We start from the raw sequence: 16,012 nt of genomic DNA, 5'->3' as shown, positions 1-16,012 counted from the left end.
CCCTGCGGTCCTGCGTCATCCACCTTGTTCACCATGGTGCGCTGACTGGTCTCCCTTTTGGCCGCTTCTGCGCACCTTTTCGACATCTCCGCCTTTTTCACTAAGGCTATTACCTCCTTCAGCGACGCTTCACTGTTCGCCCACAATTTGTCCTGTACATTTTTGTTGGTGGTGTGCATGACTATCTGGTCTTTTATGAACTCCTCCGTTAGGGCTCCATACTTGCACGTTATCGCCAACTTCCTCAGCGCCGACACATAGTCGTCGATGGATTCGCCAGGTTCTTGCTTCCTTTGCTGGAAATTATACCTGTCAATGGAGACACTTACTGCGGGTCGGTAGTGGGTGTCGAGGTCTTCTATTGCATGTTGGAAAACATCAGTGTCTGCGTCCGGTCTGGCTGCAGGTACTAGGGTCTGATAGACTTGTATCCCTTCTGGGCCCAAGTTGAGCAGTAGGATCCTTTTCCTTCGCGCACTGGAAAAAGCCTCCCCATTTTCATCTTCTAACGCTTCGATGTAATTTTTAAAGTACTCCCTCCAATCTTCCCATTTCATTTGAGGTTCCCCTGGTCTCGGTAGAAACGGGATTGGATTCGTTAGTGAGGATGCTTGCGCGCTCATTTTGGCGCCTCCTTCCGGCGCTGCCCCTGGGCCTCTCGGGCTGCCTGGCGTGTCCGCGCTCTCACCTTGCGGTCGGTCTTGCTGTTGGGGATCTTCCGCCCCCCTGTCCCTGCGCGCCGCTGCGTCCGCCAGGGTCCCTCTTGGGTTCGACAGGCCTTCTCCGCCTTGTTCTTGCTGGTATCTTTTTCTTGGAGTGCCTTACGTCTTGCCTCTGCCACGCTCTCCCTTTATTCTGCTCCCTGGAGGTGTTTTCTCCTCCTGCGGTCCTCTCTGGTGTCCTTCCTGGTCTTCACCTTGCCACGTGGTGTGTCTGTGCTCCGGTTCCTCTCTGTTGGTCACCTTCCTGCATGCAGGTCCCAGCCTCGTCCCCACTGTAATGTTGTAGGGCACTCTGGTCACTACAGGGGTGCTTTCCCCCCACCAAGGATAGCCTGGACACCGTTGGGTATATAGGATAAACTTTATTCCTACAGAAAAGGAAGAGCGCCGGGAAAACGGACCTCGCGGCAGATCGCGGGTCTTCGCGCATGCGCAGTCGCTCGTCCTCACGCGTTCTCGTGCGCTGCGTCATCACGCAGCGCTCGAGAACTAGAGCGCAACACTACAGAGCGCGTGACCTAGAGCATACGTTAATGCACCCACCTTTATTCATGTCTTTGCTCTCCAGCTGTGTTCATCGATCTTCTGCGGGTGACATTCACGTTGTGATTTTGGTTTCCAGGTTTAATGTCTTAATTAATATGTTGGAGCACCAAATCACCATGCAGGTGGAATCATAGTCAGCCTTTTTCCAGGACACAACTCTCGCTTTGCACCTCAGTACAGGGGGCTGCTAGACTAATGTACAGGATGCAGGAAATGTTTTCAGCCATGAACACATGGTGTAAATTGCTCAGCATGAGCTCCTCCTCTCCTATTTCTGTTTCCCATATCTGTCCCATAGGACCTCACACTTTCCAGCCCGTCAACACACATAGCTGAATAAGTGATCATCAGAGATCTTATAAGAAAGGAAGCAGTGTACTTCAAATATCATGATACCTCATAGCGCTCCTGGTCTTGTGAGTAAAAGCACAGTTCCGTGCACGTAAGTGATGTAGGATGTCCCTGCCAATGCCACGGAATCCACAATATCATGGCAACAGGATTTAGGACTTTCACCTTAGTGAAATGTCCTAGAAATCAGCACTGTAGCATCTTTTAAAACCTAGCAATACACACTGTATGGATTCTAGGTCACACTCTTCCCCCAAGCTGGAAACCTTTGACTGGACAATTCTCATGGAATATCTATTTAAAGATTATTATAGCTTTCAAGAAGTATTGTTACAGTAATACTGCTGTAGTTATTAAAGCTTCCACTACAGGATGTAATGCTTCACCACTGAAAAGTGGTGAAACTCCTATTTATTAATATTCCACACTGTTTTCAAGAATAGCTTTATAATGATACTGAGTTTTGTTTGTGCACAAACTTCATATGAGTTTACATATGCCTTAACTGCCCAACTCATAGAATACTTGCAGAACATATCTGAAATAAATCAGTAGGCATCTGGTCCCAGGGTGCTTTTCATCAAGTCATCATGTTTTCACTTCAAAATATGATTTCAGCAGCACCTTCCAATGGAGTTATAGACAACAACTCAGCTCTACTCTGTTGGTCTCTGGTTAAAAAATGCAACACATTTTAAGTTTTTCTCCTAGATAAGAACTGCTATCACCAAATAAGATTTATTATATTGATCAACCCACCTCCCTCCAGGCGTTCTGAATATATAATGAAAGCTATCTGCCCACCCTTTCATATCTCCTGCTAAACTTATACCATACTCAAAGCTTCCAACCTATTGGACACGCCATCTGTCCCCTTAGGCTCCCAAATCATTATATCCATGGCTCTAGTCTCGTCTGTCACAACATCTCTGTTTAATCACTCCTCTTTAGTTATACCCCATTAACAAAATGACATTGAAGACCCTTCAGCCACTGCTAAGTACTATTCTATCTTAATACTCCCATTTGTCTTCAAAATCCTGGAAAAATTGGTGTTTAATCTACTCAGTTTCTTCCTCACAACGTATAAGCTGCTTGACCCTCTTGAATTTGGTTTCCATGTGATGCATCTCACAGACACTTTCCATTTGTATGGGTCCATCTCCAGGAACTCTGCCCATCACCGCTAGTCTGTTCTCATACTTCTTGATCTCTCTGTGCGTTTCATCCTGCCGAAGACCAAACCCTGCAACCTGCCCTATACAATCATGGTATTACAGACTTGTCATTCAACTGGTCTTCATCCTATCTCTGGTCATTCTTTCTCGGTCTCTTGGTGCGCATCCTGCTCTCTATCGGTACGTACCCCACAAGGCCCGCCTCCTCTTTTTTCTATGTACCTCACCTCTTGGTGAAAGCATCACTTCCATCGGCTGGTCCTATCATCTCATTAGATGATACCCCATCTTTTCTCTCCTTCCTTGTATTCACTCCCCACCTACAGGCACAGGTGTCCAACTACCTCCCACCTATTCATCACTGGCTGGTTATCAGATAACTTATGCTTAACTCTCCCAAAAATGGAAACAATCTAGTCACCTGTCGCTTCCATACCTTCTTCCCTCTACCATCTTATCTACTTCCCTAGATATCATAACTTCAGCACCCGCAACCACAAACGTCAGAGGAACTTCAATCTTTATATGAGTATTGAAACATTCTTACAGGAGCTAGATTTCGATTATTTAATATTTAAAAAATCTGCCTTTACGTTTCATTCATCACAGCCAAGACAACGGTATCCTCACTTGTACATAGCAGACTCCACTACTTTCATAGTCTTCTGGTTGGTCTCACCCCATACTTCTTTGCTATTTTAGAAAAAGTTCTAAACTTTGCGCTAGGAGATTCTGCAAACCTCCCAAATGCACTCCTACCTAAGTACTGTCAGCAAGCCAGTCGGCTATCACCCAAGACTGAAGCTCTGTACAACCTATTGATCCTAATTTTCATAGCCATAAAGAGGTCCAATCTTGAGCCATAATGTCCCATATTGAAACTTAGGCTCAGTTAACCGTAATCTTGTTGTCACACAAACATCCAGCATTAGAAGAGAGTGAGCCACCAAGAACTCCTTTTAAACAATGTGCCAAACAATGCAATTATAGCACACATTTTCAAAAACTGTCGAGAAGCCATTTGCTTTACAGGCAGTTCTTATGAAAAACTCATGAAATATTACAATACTGCAGGTGTCTGGATCAGTATGCAGGAGCAATATGTATTTGCAGCGACATCATGCAGGTACATATAACACGATTATGTTTGCTTCCTGCGGGCTGCTCAGCGAGCTGCACGAGAGCCGCCGGGTGTTCTCTGGCCCACATGGGGGTTTTCCATCAGCCCCTTGCCTTCTTTTCTTCTCTCTGGAATACCCTGCTGCTGGATAACGTGGCAGGCAGAGGGTTTCAGTTTTGCTAAAGTTATCAGCTGCGCTGTGTGCCACACATCAAAGACTACGCTGGCTCACTCACAATTAAAATACACATTTTCACAATGGACACCATTGAAAAGGCAGTCGCATCCTCCAGGAGCCAGGCATACTCACAGTGTACCGTTCTCCTCACCACGATCCACAGGACTGCCAGCAAGAGCTGCCCTCGCCATGTAATAATCCCGGTCGTTGTCTGGGATGAAGACGTAGCTTACTTTCTATTAGGAACAAAGGACAGGGTAAGGAAGGAGAAAACGTACAGTCAGATTGGCGGTGAAAGTTACAGGAACTGACAGTATGGAGAGCAGGAAGAAATACTACTTTGTCATGTAGTCACATTGCCAATGCACTCTGGTATGGCTCAAAAGTTAACACCAAGGCAAGTGAAATGCAAAAAGTAATGTAAAAGGTAAGGGGAAGATGTAGACCTAATCGCTCAAAAGGCTCAGAAATGTATAGGAAATGTATAGGAGCCAGGAGAAATGCGGGAAATAATGTTGAGTTTGTCCCAGAAGATCTCCGCGCCTCTACTTTCCAATCAGGGCTTCAGATCGGTGTCCTACTCAATTAAATAAAACGGCTATTTGCAACAATAAAATACGAATTAACAATATTACTAATCAAAGGAAAAGCCCACCTCCTGCTTTCGACCAGCCTTCTCTGTTGAGATGCACAGACTGGCAGCAGAAGGAAGCCACAATAGCTCTGCAATTGCTATTACTCGAGCATAGATTTTGCAAGGGAAAAAACACACCCTTCAATTCCCAGGAATTACCTACCTACCATAAATATGAATTATGAAAAAAGAGATAGACGTGGTAACTTCTCCATTGTTAGCTAGAGCTATCCTAGATAGTAGTGCAAAGTCCTAAGACGTCCCAAGAAGAAAGGTTGTCTACTCTGTGTAGAAAGGTAGTTAAAAGTACCCTTATACAGTGTTGATTGGTAGAAATTCACAAAGTCCATTGAAAAGCTCATTTCAGGGGAACCAATAGCTTATTCTGATTCAAGCACACCTACGAACAGAACGTATCCAGATAGATTACTGGAAAAAGTCTTAACTCTGCACCCAGACGCTACAACATTTGGTGTTGCTCTCTAGATGCAAGCCTGGATAGCAGCACCAATCACAGGTGTCCAGGCTTACTTCTGGAAACGATAAGCGAATTCCTTTTTCTCAGCCAACAATATACACATAGCTGCCAAGTTCTTAGATTGCTCATGTGGGACAGTTCTATGGTTTCAGTGTGGGAATGAGTGACATTCTACTGTTAAATATGTAATATTTTAAGTGACACTTTCTCACTAGTAAATGCCCAGTATTTGGGTGTCTATTGGTAAGTTATCGTTTGTTGCATCCAGAAGTATCACACAACAGTAAACATACACCAAATAAAAGCCAGACCAATTGGCATTGTCAATGCTTGTTAGCAGTTTCAGCTAAATTAGTAAAAGCAATAATTTTGTTGTTCTGAATAATTAAGATTGAGAATGTTTCAATTCTGAAAATAGTGAATTGTGAATTAAATATTACGAAGGTTGGTGGAAGGTATATAGATCTTCGGAGGGCCTTAATAACTCACATTTGTCCCTACTGACAACTTTCTTTTGCAGTCTCTCATTGTTAGCCCCTTATGCCCGTTTTCTCCCTACATCTTTCTAAAAACTTCCATTTGCATATTTCATTCAAATTCATCACTTTTTTTTCAATCAGACCGGTGTTTACTATTTTATGTTGCCACCCCCTTTACTGTACACCCATCCATTCTCTCTCTCTCCACCTGTAAACAGCACATTTCATTCCCTTTGGCAGTGTCAATATTTTACAGCTGTGAACCTCCTTCACACGCTTTCTCATAAAATGATAATTACAACTGGCACATATGTGACTCACTCTGCAGCTAGGCCAAGGATTTGATGAGCATGCAGCCTGAACACCTTAATGACCCACTGATTAGAACTGTAAGAAACAATCACTGCCTTCAGCTTCAACTCCAGAGCTATCAACACCCAACCATGATCAGCTTGCACACCATCACCATCCTCTTTCTCACAGAAAAGACATACATGACTAAGTCGTCGGCTGGATGACGACCAACTGCCTGAAGCTGAACACCGACAAGACTGAAATTGTAATCTTCATCTCCGAGGGAATCCAGTTGGTGACTGACAGAGCTAGGACCAACAACATCAAGAACCTTGACATCGACTGCAAACTCAGCATGACTGCACAAGTCCACACTGTCATTGCTTTATGCTGCCACACCCTGAAGATACTGAAAAAGATCTTTTTAAATGGCTATAAGTAAACACCTGGAAAACCGTTACCCATGCCCTTGTTACAAGTAAGCTGGACTAGAAATCAACAAGCAACTCGTCAGGACACTGCAGAGGACTGAGAACTCGGCGGCCAGAATCACTCTCAACCTCTCAAGTCACAAACACATCTCACCTCTCCTTATGGAGCTATCTGATTACCCATACACAAATGAGCACAATTCAAAGTTTTCACCCATACATTCAAGGCAGTACACAACTCTGTACCAGCGTACCTCAATATCGCATCTGCTTTCACAAACCTTCAAGATACCTCTGCTCAGCCAAACTCCTACTCCCACACATCCCATGCATACTGAGAACTGATCCTGTGTTTGAGCCTTCTCCTACATAGCTCCTTCTATGTGGAATGATCTGCTGCTACACATTTGAGCCTCCCCCTCACTTTTTGAATTTTGCAAGATGCTGAAGACCTGTCTTTTCCAGTGGTCGGTCCTGAGTAGACTAGTATCTGCGAGGGGTTTAAGAGGTAGCAGGGCAATGGCGCTAAGGCAGGTAACCGGTATAGTGTGTAAAGAGAATGAAGAACAAGTGCTTCACGGAGCTCCCATTCTCATTCCGAGACGAGCACAGGCTGGTTCCTGCATTCTCAGGCCCAGCGTATTCACGGACGAAACCCGCCCGTGTTACCTTTGCATTTTTCGACAGCCATACCTCCGGCTCCCGATACTACACGTTTACCGGGTCGGATTTCTCACCGGTTCTCGATTTCAATTGAACGCCCTACAGCCCTGAAGAGTCACGGGCAGTGTCCTGTTGACAAAACACGTGTCGGCTGGCGTTGTTCTTTTCACGAATACTTTGTACATAAACCAGCTTTCATGGAACTACCGGTGTCGACCTCATTATAATTTTCACTATTGTAATATCTGTTTTATATATTACGTGTGCCCAGGACTTGCTCTTTTGGGTCCTGAGTAGACTCACACCTACTCAGTGCAAGGATACCCTCTAGGTGACAGTGCACTCTACAGTCTCTGTAACATAACATAACATGTTGAAAAACAAAATAGCTAAGATTTGTGCCAGGAGAGGTCTTAAGTGGCCCAACACTGTTCCCAAGGCACGCTGGTCAATCAGAGCTATCCTTAGCCAAAAGACTAAAGCGAGTGCCTACAAAAGTGTAATAGGATCGCCAATGCTGCTTCTGCCAAATCCCCCAGTATCTACAGCTTCTCTTGACTTGTACTTAAACAATGATATTACTCTCCTCTTTTGTAAATAACTTCTCTTCAGCTTCTGCTTTCAGGTTCGAGCTGCCTCACCTGCCTTTGCCACAACCAACCAGGGGATTGGGTTCATGTGCAAATTTGTAAGCGGAAGTCCCCATCTTGGGGTCCCTTTCAAGTCCTAGTCCCCATGAACACTGCTGTAAAGTGCCACGGAGTACTTGCCTAAGTGCATATTAGTCACTTCTAGAAGACTGATGAACCCAGAAACTCCAACCTTGCAGTTGCCTCTGTGCCTATGAGCCATGGTGCTCCTATACATCTTGTCCCTGCTCCAACTAACAGCCATAGATACTCAAGGAGGGGCTCCTGCTATCAACATCCACCAACCTTCCTGCTGCTAGAATGCAGCCCCTCCTCCTGTGCACAGATAAAACCTCCAGACAAGGTAGCTGGAAACCTCCCAGCTACTTGAGTCATCGATAAATCTGGCTGAACATTGTTTATGAAAACCTTGGTGTTTGGCTCACTCTGTGATTCTGCTAGAGGGGCCTGGTTGATGGCACTCAAAGATCAACAACAATGTCTTGATTTGTATCTACAGGGACAATACACAATGAATGTTGAAATGTTTATATCCACATACCCTTGAAAGCTGGAGATTTCCATTTCCCTAACCAAGAAAACACACCTCCTGCTGTTCACCTTGCCGAACCCACTAATGGAAAACTTGTGAAACTCCAAATGTCTGCATTTACCTGGGCTACAGGGATTGTGATCTATTTCTCATAGCCTGATCTGATTCCCAACTCAGCCTCTGTTATTTTGAACTTCCTTCAGGAATCCTTTATTCCTGTAGCTGCTTTTAAGGGCAAACTGGTGTTTGCTTTGTAGCGACCAAGTCTAATACTGGCTATCCAAACACTGGACTGAATCCTGTTGCCCCACTTACATTGTCTTAGCCATATGGCATACTCCTGGTAAGTCTCCATACTAAAAAATTTGCTTTGGGAAATATTTGAAACTGTGTGATTTTTCACTCTTCTGCTCCCTATCTATGAAATACGGCTGTCAATTCAGTAAGTCCATATTGAAGCCAAAGTCTTGGAACTAGTTCCAACTTCCATTGCCTACAGCATTAGGGTTATTTCTGATGAAATCGAAGCCAAAAGTGTGGTCCTTTTGCAGAAGAAAATGGCTCTGTATTTTGTCTCGCATGCCAAGGGGGGTGTTTGTGTATTATAGAGTAAGAATGCTGCCCAAATGTTTCAATGAGCATACATGGACACATTTATCATATCTGCAGTAGTTTTAAAGAGTTACGCACAATTAATGATCGCTTTAGTCTTGATGGGTGGCATATTTGGTCATGGTTAAAGGGATAGTTGGTGGACTGGGGATGCTTTATGTATTCAACAGGGTTTGTATATGTTCTGTTAAACACTTTACAAGAAATAGAGTCTTCTTTTTCTTTTGCAATTACTATGCGGATATTGACAGTAATATTTAAAATCTGGTTATGGCTCACGAGTATTTTAATGATGATGCATCTCACAAATTAAACACACTTATGACGACTGATTTCCTTTGAAGGTTACATAATAAATAGTGCGAATGGGAGGGATAGTGTAATTTCCTAGCATAACGTTAAAAGTTGCAGCTATCTTTCTGCTCATCGCTAACCAAAGCTACAAAATTGAGCCCATCTCTGAGATGTAAAAAGCCTCACTCTCATGCCTCGCACTGTAGACAAGAAATTCTAAATTGCTTGCTCGGCACTGAAAGTTTGAATTTTTTTTACTTCTTCTCCTTACATTTTTCCATTTTATGAAACTTGAAACGAAAAGCACCACAACCCACAGCACATTGGGTCCCACTAACAAATCATTTATACAATTAAGACATTTGAGGTACATCCAACATACAGGAAGACACATAAATACATCGTTCAGAAGTCCATTCCAGATGAAGCTATCAGCCCTATGGATCAATTGGTAGGTGAGATGTCCAAAAAATATCCAACTACTTACCCCATGCTTCTGTTTATTTTCCTGGGCAACCCTGCTTTTTGTAAATTGACTCTTCTGCCAGCGTACACAAGTCAATACCCCTGACCCATTTAGAGAGAGCATGTGTGGTGTTGGCCGTTCTGGTATGTAGTGATATCCCTTTTAGCAACATGTATCCCATCTTAAACAGTAATTTGTACCCCCGAAACCATTCCTATGAGGATGAATGACCAGATTAGCACTTTTGGCTTAGCCCAAAAGGAATACCAATCACTTCTCGCAAAGTGTGGACAATTGAGTCTAGTATGCCTTGACCAGTGGGCAATCCCAGATTATGTGCAGAAACATACCTGCTGTCATGTCACATCTTAAACCTATGGGGATAATGCCCCACCCCGTCTTACACAGTATTTTGGGTCTGTAATAATCCCAAAGGAAATATTTAAACTGCATAAGCTGCATCTTAGCTGAAATTGCTGTCACACATGGAGCCATTTTGGCTTCCAGACATTCATCACCCTCAATCCCACCCAAGTCCCTATCCTGTCTGTCTCTGAGGGCCACAAGTAGGTTGGGGATATTTTCCATGAGAGTAGAGTTAAACCTTGATATCCCCTTTTGAATGGCTTTCAACATGAGCTTGGACTCCAAAGTGTTAAAGTCTGGTATGTGGTTCAGTCTATCTTAGTAACCATCTAATACATACCTGAGTTGTAGGAATCGAAAACATTTGGACTTGTGTAGATTGAATTCCTTGCTAAGGTCTTCATAGCATCCTGGAACCCCTCCAAATTTGCAACAGCAGGGATCGAATCAACTGCCCACAACAATGTTACCTTAGTTAGTGTCCTATCGCAAACAATCTATTTTAAGGCTCTTTTCTGCCACTCTGCGGGTGCTTTAGTCATGGCTGGGAGGAATTCTTCAGGCCTCTTACCAACCAGCTGGGATAACAAACCACATTCCATAAGATATGTTAGTTCCAGGTGGATGGCCAGGACAATCCTGGTACAGAACAGCTAATCGTTAATGAGGATCATTTAGCCCACCCAGTAATAAAGTTTAAAGATCTGCAAAACCAAGCTTACTGTCATAACACATTTGTGGGATGCGACCCATCTTGCAGTAACCCTCCCCCTGAGATATGATGTTAACATAGGTTGTAACATTTTGAAGAAGTTTTGCCAAAGCTTTTAAGGATAATTGTGTTGTGTACAGTGGTTGTGGTAGGGATATTGTTTGAAATAAGGCTCCCTGTCCAAGTATAGAGATTGGGAGTCCACCCCAAGTTTCTAATTGCTCTTTTAAGTTCTTTCTTTAGGGAAGATATTACATTTCCAACACTCATCTTGATCATATGTTATAAAAACCCAATTATGTACTTAAGAGAGCCCGTTGAGATAGGAAGCAAGGAATAACAAAATGTGAAGTGTCCAATTACCCTATTATCGGAACCATGGTAGATTTAGAAGGCATCCCCATATACACCAAGCATATGCATAAGTCTAGAAACAGAGAGGAACAATCTCTGTGTATATAAAATAATACATCATCCGCTTAAAGGGTGATACGGTTCTCCATTCCACCTTCCCAATCAATGCCCTAAATAATCCAGTTTCAAAGCAGCTCCAAAATCAGGGTGAACAAGATAAGCCCTGCCACGTTTCCCTCTCTGGGGAAAGGGCTTTATTACTACATAGTTACCTTGAACTCTTGCCCAAGGAGAGGCATAGAGTAATCACACATAAGCCCGAAGCTAGGGACCAAAATAAACTTTCTCCAGCACTTGATGGAGAAATGGCCAGGAGATCGGCTCAAACGTCTTTTCAAAGTCAATTCAGACCAAAGAAGTTGACCTTTCAACCTTTCCGAGATGAGACAGGATCACTAATACTGTACATGGCCACTGTCTGTCGCATGAAGCCATTTTGGTCAAGGTTGACTAGTGATCTTATAACTTTTGTAAGTGTGATAGCTAGGACTGCAGCCATGATCTTCACGTCTGTATTAATCAAAGATATAGGCCTGTAAGTAGCACAGTAGGGGGAGGCTTTTCAGACTTAGGAATAACGACAATGGTAGCTCCCCAGAGGTCGTATGATCAAGTGCTAGTATCTAAAGCTTCCTGAAACATGTCCCTCAGGAGTTCTATCACGTTAGTGGCAATTTATTAAAATAGTTTAGGGGAAGCTGTTTGGACCAGGTTTTCTTCCTGATGGCATCTAAGCGATTGCTTTCAAAATCTCTTCTTCCGATATCGGAAAGTCTAAATCCACACTGTGAGAACTCTGCGGTTTGGACACTGGGAAGTGAGTTTTAATTGGGTTTGCTAGTGTATTCAGCAAAGATCTCTACAATGTTCACAGCTAGCATGACCGCACCAAGATCAGGGTTGTGAATTTGAGCAATAAGTCTAGACTCCATGTTGCGGTTGGCCAACCAATAAATTAATTTGCCTCTTTTGACCCGCATGTTATACAGCCAGTACTGTGAAGAAGCCTTTCTTTGTCATGTTGTGCAGTCTTTCCTTAAGGAATGTTCGTGCAGAATCATATTTTCTCTGGATTTCTGCATCCGGGCGCAGGGCAAATTCTGCCTCTAATGTTCGAATTGAGGATTCCAGCACTTTGTTCATTCTATCCCTGTTTATAAGTTGGCAAGTGATATGTGAGTTTAACTTGCCTCTGATAGTAGCTTTTAACCACTATGAAACTGATATGGTTGCAGGGATTTAAATCCAAGTAATTCAATATACCATCCCTGAAACAGTCCGACAAGTGCCTATCTGGCAGCCACCAAGAATTGAGGTGCCATTGGTGATCTGCCATCCCAGGGGATCTTCCAAATATTATTTCAACCACAGAGTGGTCACAGGCATCTGGGAATGGCAGTATATTAGCACTAGTGACTCTTGTTACCTCCACCGCTGAAAGAAACACATGGTCTGGACTGGCTTGGGATGTATGGGCTGCAGAGCTGAAAGTAAACATGTGTTGACACCACAGCAGTCCATCTAAAAAGCGCAGTCTGCTGTATAGCATCCCAGGCTCACTAACATTAGTAGGGAGTCCATTATTGGACTGAAATCTCCTCCCATAAGCAGCATTCCAGTGGGGGCTGCCAATGCAAGTTGAGTAAGGAGCTGTAATGTACACTGAATAAGGCCAGGTGGGGTACACAAGCAAATAATGGTCCAAAGAAAGCCCTCCATCTGGCTGAGACTACCATATTTCTACACATAGCATCATTACACATCTCTGTCACCACCATTATGAATGTCTTGTGCAGTGATACAGTATAGTGCAGTATAACAGTCTCTCTAGAACCTTTTGTCAACCCGGAATGAATCACCCCACTATAACGTAACGGCCAAGTAATTGGCACTGGGTGCCTACTAAGTGTGTTTCTTGCAAGAGGACCACTCCCTGTGTTTATATTTTATAATATATTGTAGCACAGCACTTTTTTAAACTTTATTGTTTAGGCTGTTTACATGCCAAAAGAGAATCCTAAGCTCAGAGCGTGGCATATGCCTGTGTGTAAAAATGGTCCATTGTGTAGCATTCCACCCTGACCGTTAGAAAATGTCTGTGCTCCAGTTTAACTATAGTCAACCACCCCAACACCCAGATCCCTCACCCCATACTTCCCAACATAAAGGGCCTGCCACACTTAACATACAGACTTCAATATAGGTTAAAGGCCCTGCTGACCTCAGTCTGAAGTACATCTGCTACATACTCCAATGTGTTATTTCAGTGCAGCTGACTGCTACGCCTGTGTCCAGGCACCTGGTTGCCTATTTTCTTATACACTTATATGTGATAACTGCCAATTCTGCACCGCCTTAAGGGCCTTGCGCAGCCGCTGAGTGGGTCCCAACTTTTACGTCACTGAAACCAGCGCAAGAGGAAAAGCCAGACTTCTTTTTTACAATGTTTCGGGTCCACACAGTGTCTTCTCCTACTGCGTTGTCTAACCTTTTTATGTTGCACAGGCAAACCAGCCTCAGTGAAGCCTATCTCCTCAGTCCCAAAGCCGTCTGGTTATACACAAACATCTTCCTCCATCCACTACCAGGCACTCTCAGGTGTTTCATGGAAATGCAATCTCCCTTGATGTAGAAACTTGAGCTTTGGTGGATAGAACAGCATGTATTGCACTTGCATCATTCTTAGTTTTTAGTTTTACTTTAGAAAAGGATTTATGTTTTTACTGCGAGTTTGCCATATAGTACGAGAAGATTAGTACCTTGGAGGATTCCCAATATATATCCTTACGTTCCCTTGCGAGTTGAAGTATAGTATCACTGGGACCAGCACTTGGTGTGCTCTTGCAAGAATAAAACAAGTGGAGAATTCCTTCTTGGGAATCTAGGACTTGAACCAGTCTAGAAGAAACTGCGTAGATCTAGTTCTCTACAACCCTTACGGTATCCCAACCGCAGATTGTTTCATCTTGATCTACCTTCTGCATGCTCCACTCTTCATTCCAAATGCTTTTAAGTATCTTTGAGCTGTTTAAATCCCAGGGTTAGGATAAGAGGTCAATCTTCAATGATGGATATGCAGTTCTCAGCCTCTTTGGTGCACTCAGATAGGTTGCAGGCATCCTGCCATAGCAGGGAGACCTCAATTTCGACCACACTAATTTTATCTTTCATTGTTTTTTGAGTAGTTTGGATTTTTATCAGAACCATTCCTGGAGGTAATGTATGGCTGAGTGGGTCATGGGCACCATCAGGGTTCTCACCTGTTTCACCCATCCTTGTTTGGAAGGGTCAAGTGAGCTTGCCAATCTTCCTTGTTTGGTTTTCCTTGAGCTCTTAGCTTTGGTTATTGGACCCAGGAATGCAACGCAGTGTGCCTGCTTGCCGATCTGGTTGGTAAGGTCTAGCTGAGGAAGCTCTGGCATCTTTGGATTTAATACCCACACTAGGCTACCTAGAAGCAGTCTAATTGCATGAATACAGGGCCAAGATCTCCCCTCCCAGGCAGTGTCTTTAGCCAGGATATATAGTGTAGCTTCAGTGTCTCAGTACTCTGCCCCACCATTTTCAGTGTCTCATAGTGGTACTCCACCTCAGTAGAGTCACTGGAGTTCCTTCAATGAAAGGAGTATGCAAGGGTCTCTCCATGCACCCAGCCACCACACTGACAGTTACAAGGAGGAACAAGAGATGCAAGGCACAGGGAAAAGACCACCCAACTATGTTCCCAGACAACCTCCTTATTTGTCAATGAGGATGGGGAAGAGAGACAAAGCTCCAGCTGTACACCCCGAGGTCACCACCTATGACTCTCTTGGTCATCGAGCCCTCAGCCCGGTGCCTTACTAATCAAAAATCTGGAGAAGGAAGAAAGGGTACATTTTTGTACAAGTATAAAGTTGCACCTATTTCGGGCAGACATTATGATTTACTTTTATTTCTGTTCAGGACCACCAGGAAGAGCCTGGCAGTCCCAAACACTAATGACGAAAAATTACCCCACACCTTAGGAAAAAACTTCCATGATGTCAGTCATTGATCTTTTGTTTTTCAAAAACAAACTCCAGATTTGGTAGTTTGTTTCTGAAAAACAAAGACGTTTTCTAAGTGGCCACATGAACTATTGCAGCTGCTCAGCAAACTTTCTCTACCTTCAGAGGAACGGTTGTGATGGTGGCTCCTTTAAAATCATAGAGAGCTCTGTCAGCTAGGTGAAGATCTCTAAATAGGACAGGCAGTAATCTGCCAGGGTGGCAGAGGGCAAGACTTCTGCATCTCTGTCGGACGATAGGATGCCAACCTGTTTTAGGCAGAGGAACACTTGCTGTCATTGGGAGGTCACTATACACTGAAACCTCAGCCAGCGGCTTGCTGATCCCACTGCGAGGCGGGATGTCCAACTTGTGACCAAGATGTAGACCTTCGTTCTTTCCTTTCGGGTAAAGGGGGTGGAGAAACATGTTGGGATTGGTATCTGTATTACAGCTGTTGTAATGGTACCTACATTATGTCACCTGGTAGTGTGAGGTAACTGGATTCTACAATGGAATGAAAGGGTTGCTGGGGAATGTGACCAGTACAAGGCAGTTGGTGGAGCTGAAGGGTACTGTGCTGTGATGGATAAATTCCCTTCTTGAAATCATCATCTTTGGTCTCAGTGTGAACTTTACCAGTGGTGATGAGCTGGAGGAAAACTTGTTACCCCCTACACAGCACAGGAGCAGTGTTGTCTCCAGTAGAACCCATGGATTTTAATGGTGTGCATATCGTGGATCTTTTCATTTGAAATTCAAGGATTGACGAGTACCTTGGAAAGTGGTACCAACGTGGTAACCTACTGTGTCTAGCGTTGTAGCTATTTCTTTTATGGGATAATGCACAACGGCAATTAACTT

The 16,012-nt window shown here is 43.8% G+C and overlaps 1 protein-coding gene across 3 annotated transcripts in view; it reads right to left on the bottom strand.

Moving 5' to 3' along the window:
- The window catches only part of LOC146810405 (alpha-N-acetylgalactosaminide alpha-2,6-sialyltransferase 2-like), a 252,735-nt gene that overhangs the window by 37,147 nt on the left and 199,576 nt on the right, over positions 1-16,012 (bottom strand). For all 3 annotated transcript variants that reach the window (XM_085617402.1, XM_085617403.1, XM_085617400.1), the window contains exon 6: positions 4,228-4,331. In XM_085617402.1, coding sequence (XP_085473528.1) covers positions 4,228-4,331 — 104 coding nt within the window. The remainder of the gene's footprint in view (positions 1-4,227; positions 4,332-16,012) is intronic.

The sequence above is a fragment of the Triturus cristatus genome, chromosome 7 (assembly GCF_964204655.1).
Source record: "Triturus cristatus chromosome 7, aTriCri1.1, whole genome shotgun sequence".
In the NCBI taxonomy this organism is placed as follows: domain Eukaryota; kingdom Metazoa; phylum Chordata; class Amphibia; order Caudata; family Salamandridae; genus Triturus; species Triturus cristatus.
The sequence above is the reverse complement of the archived record's forward strand: the minus strand, read 5'-3'. Positions and strand labels throughout refer to the sequence as shown.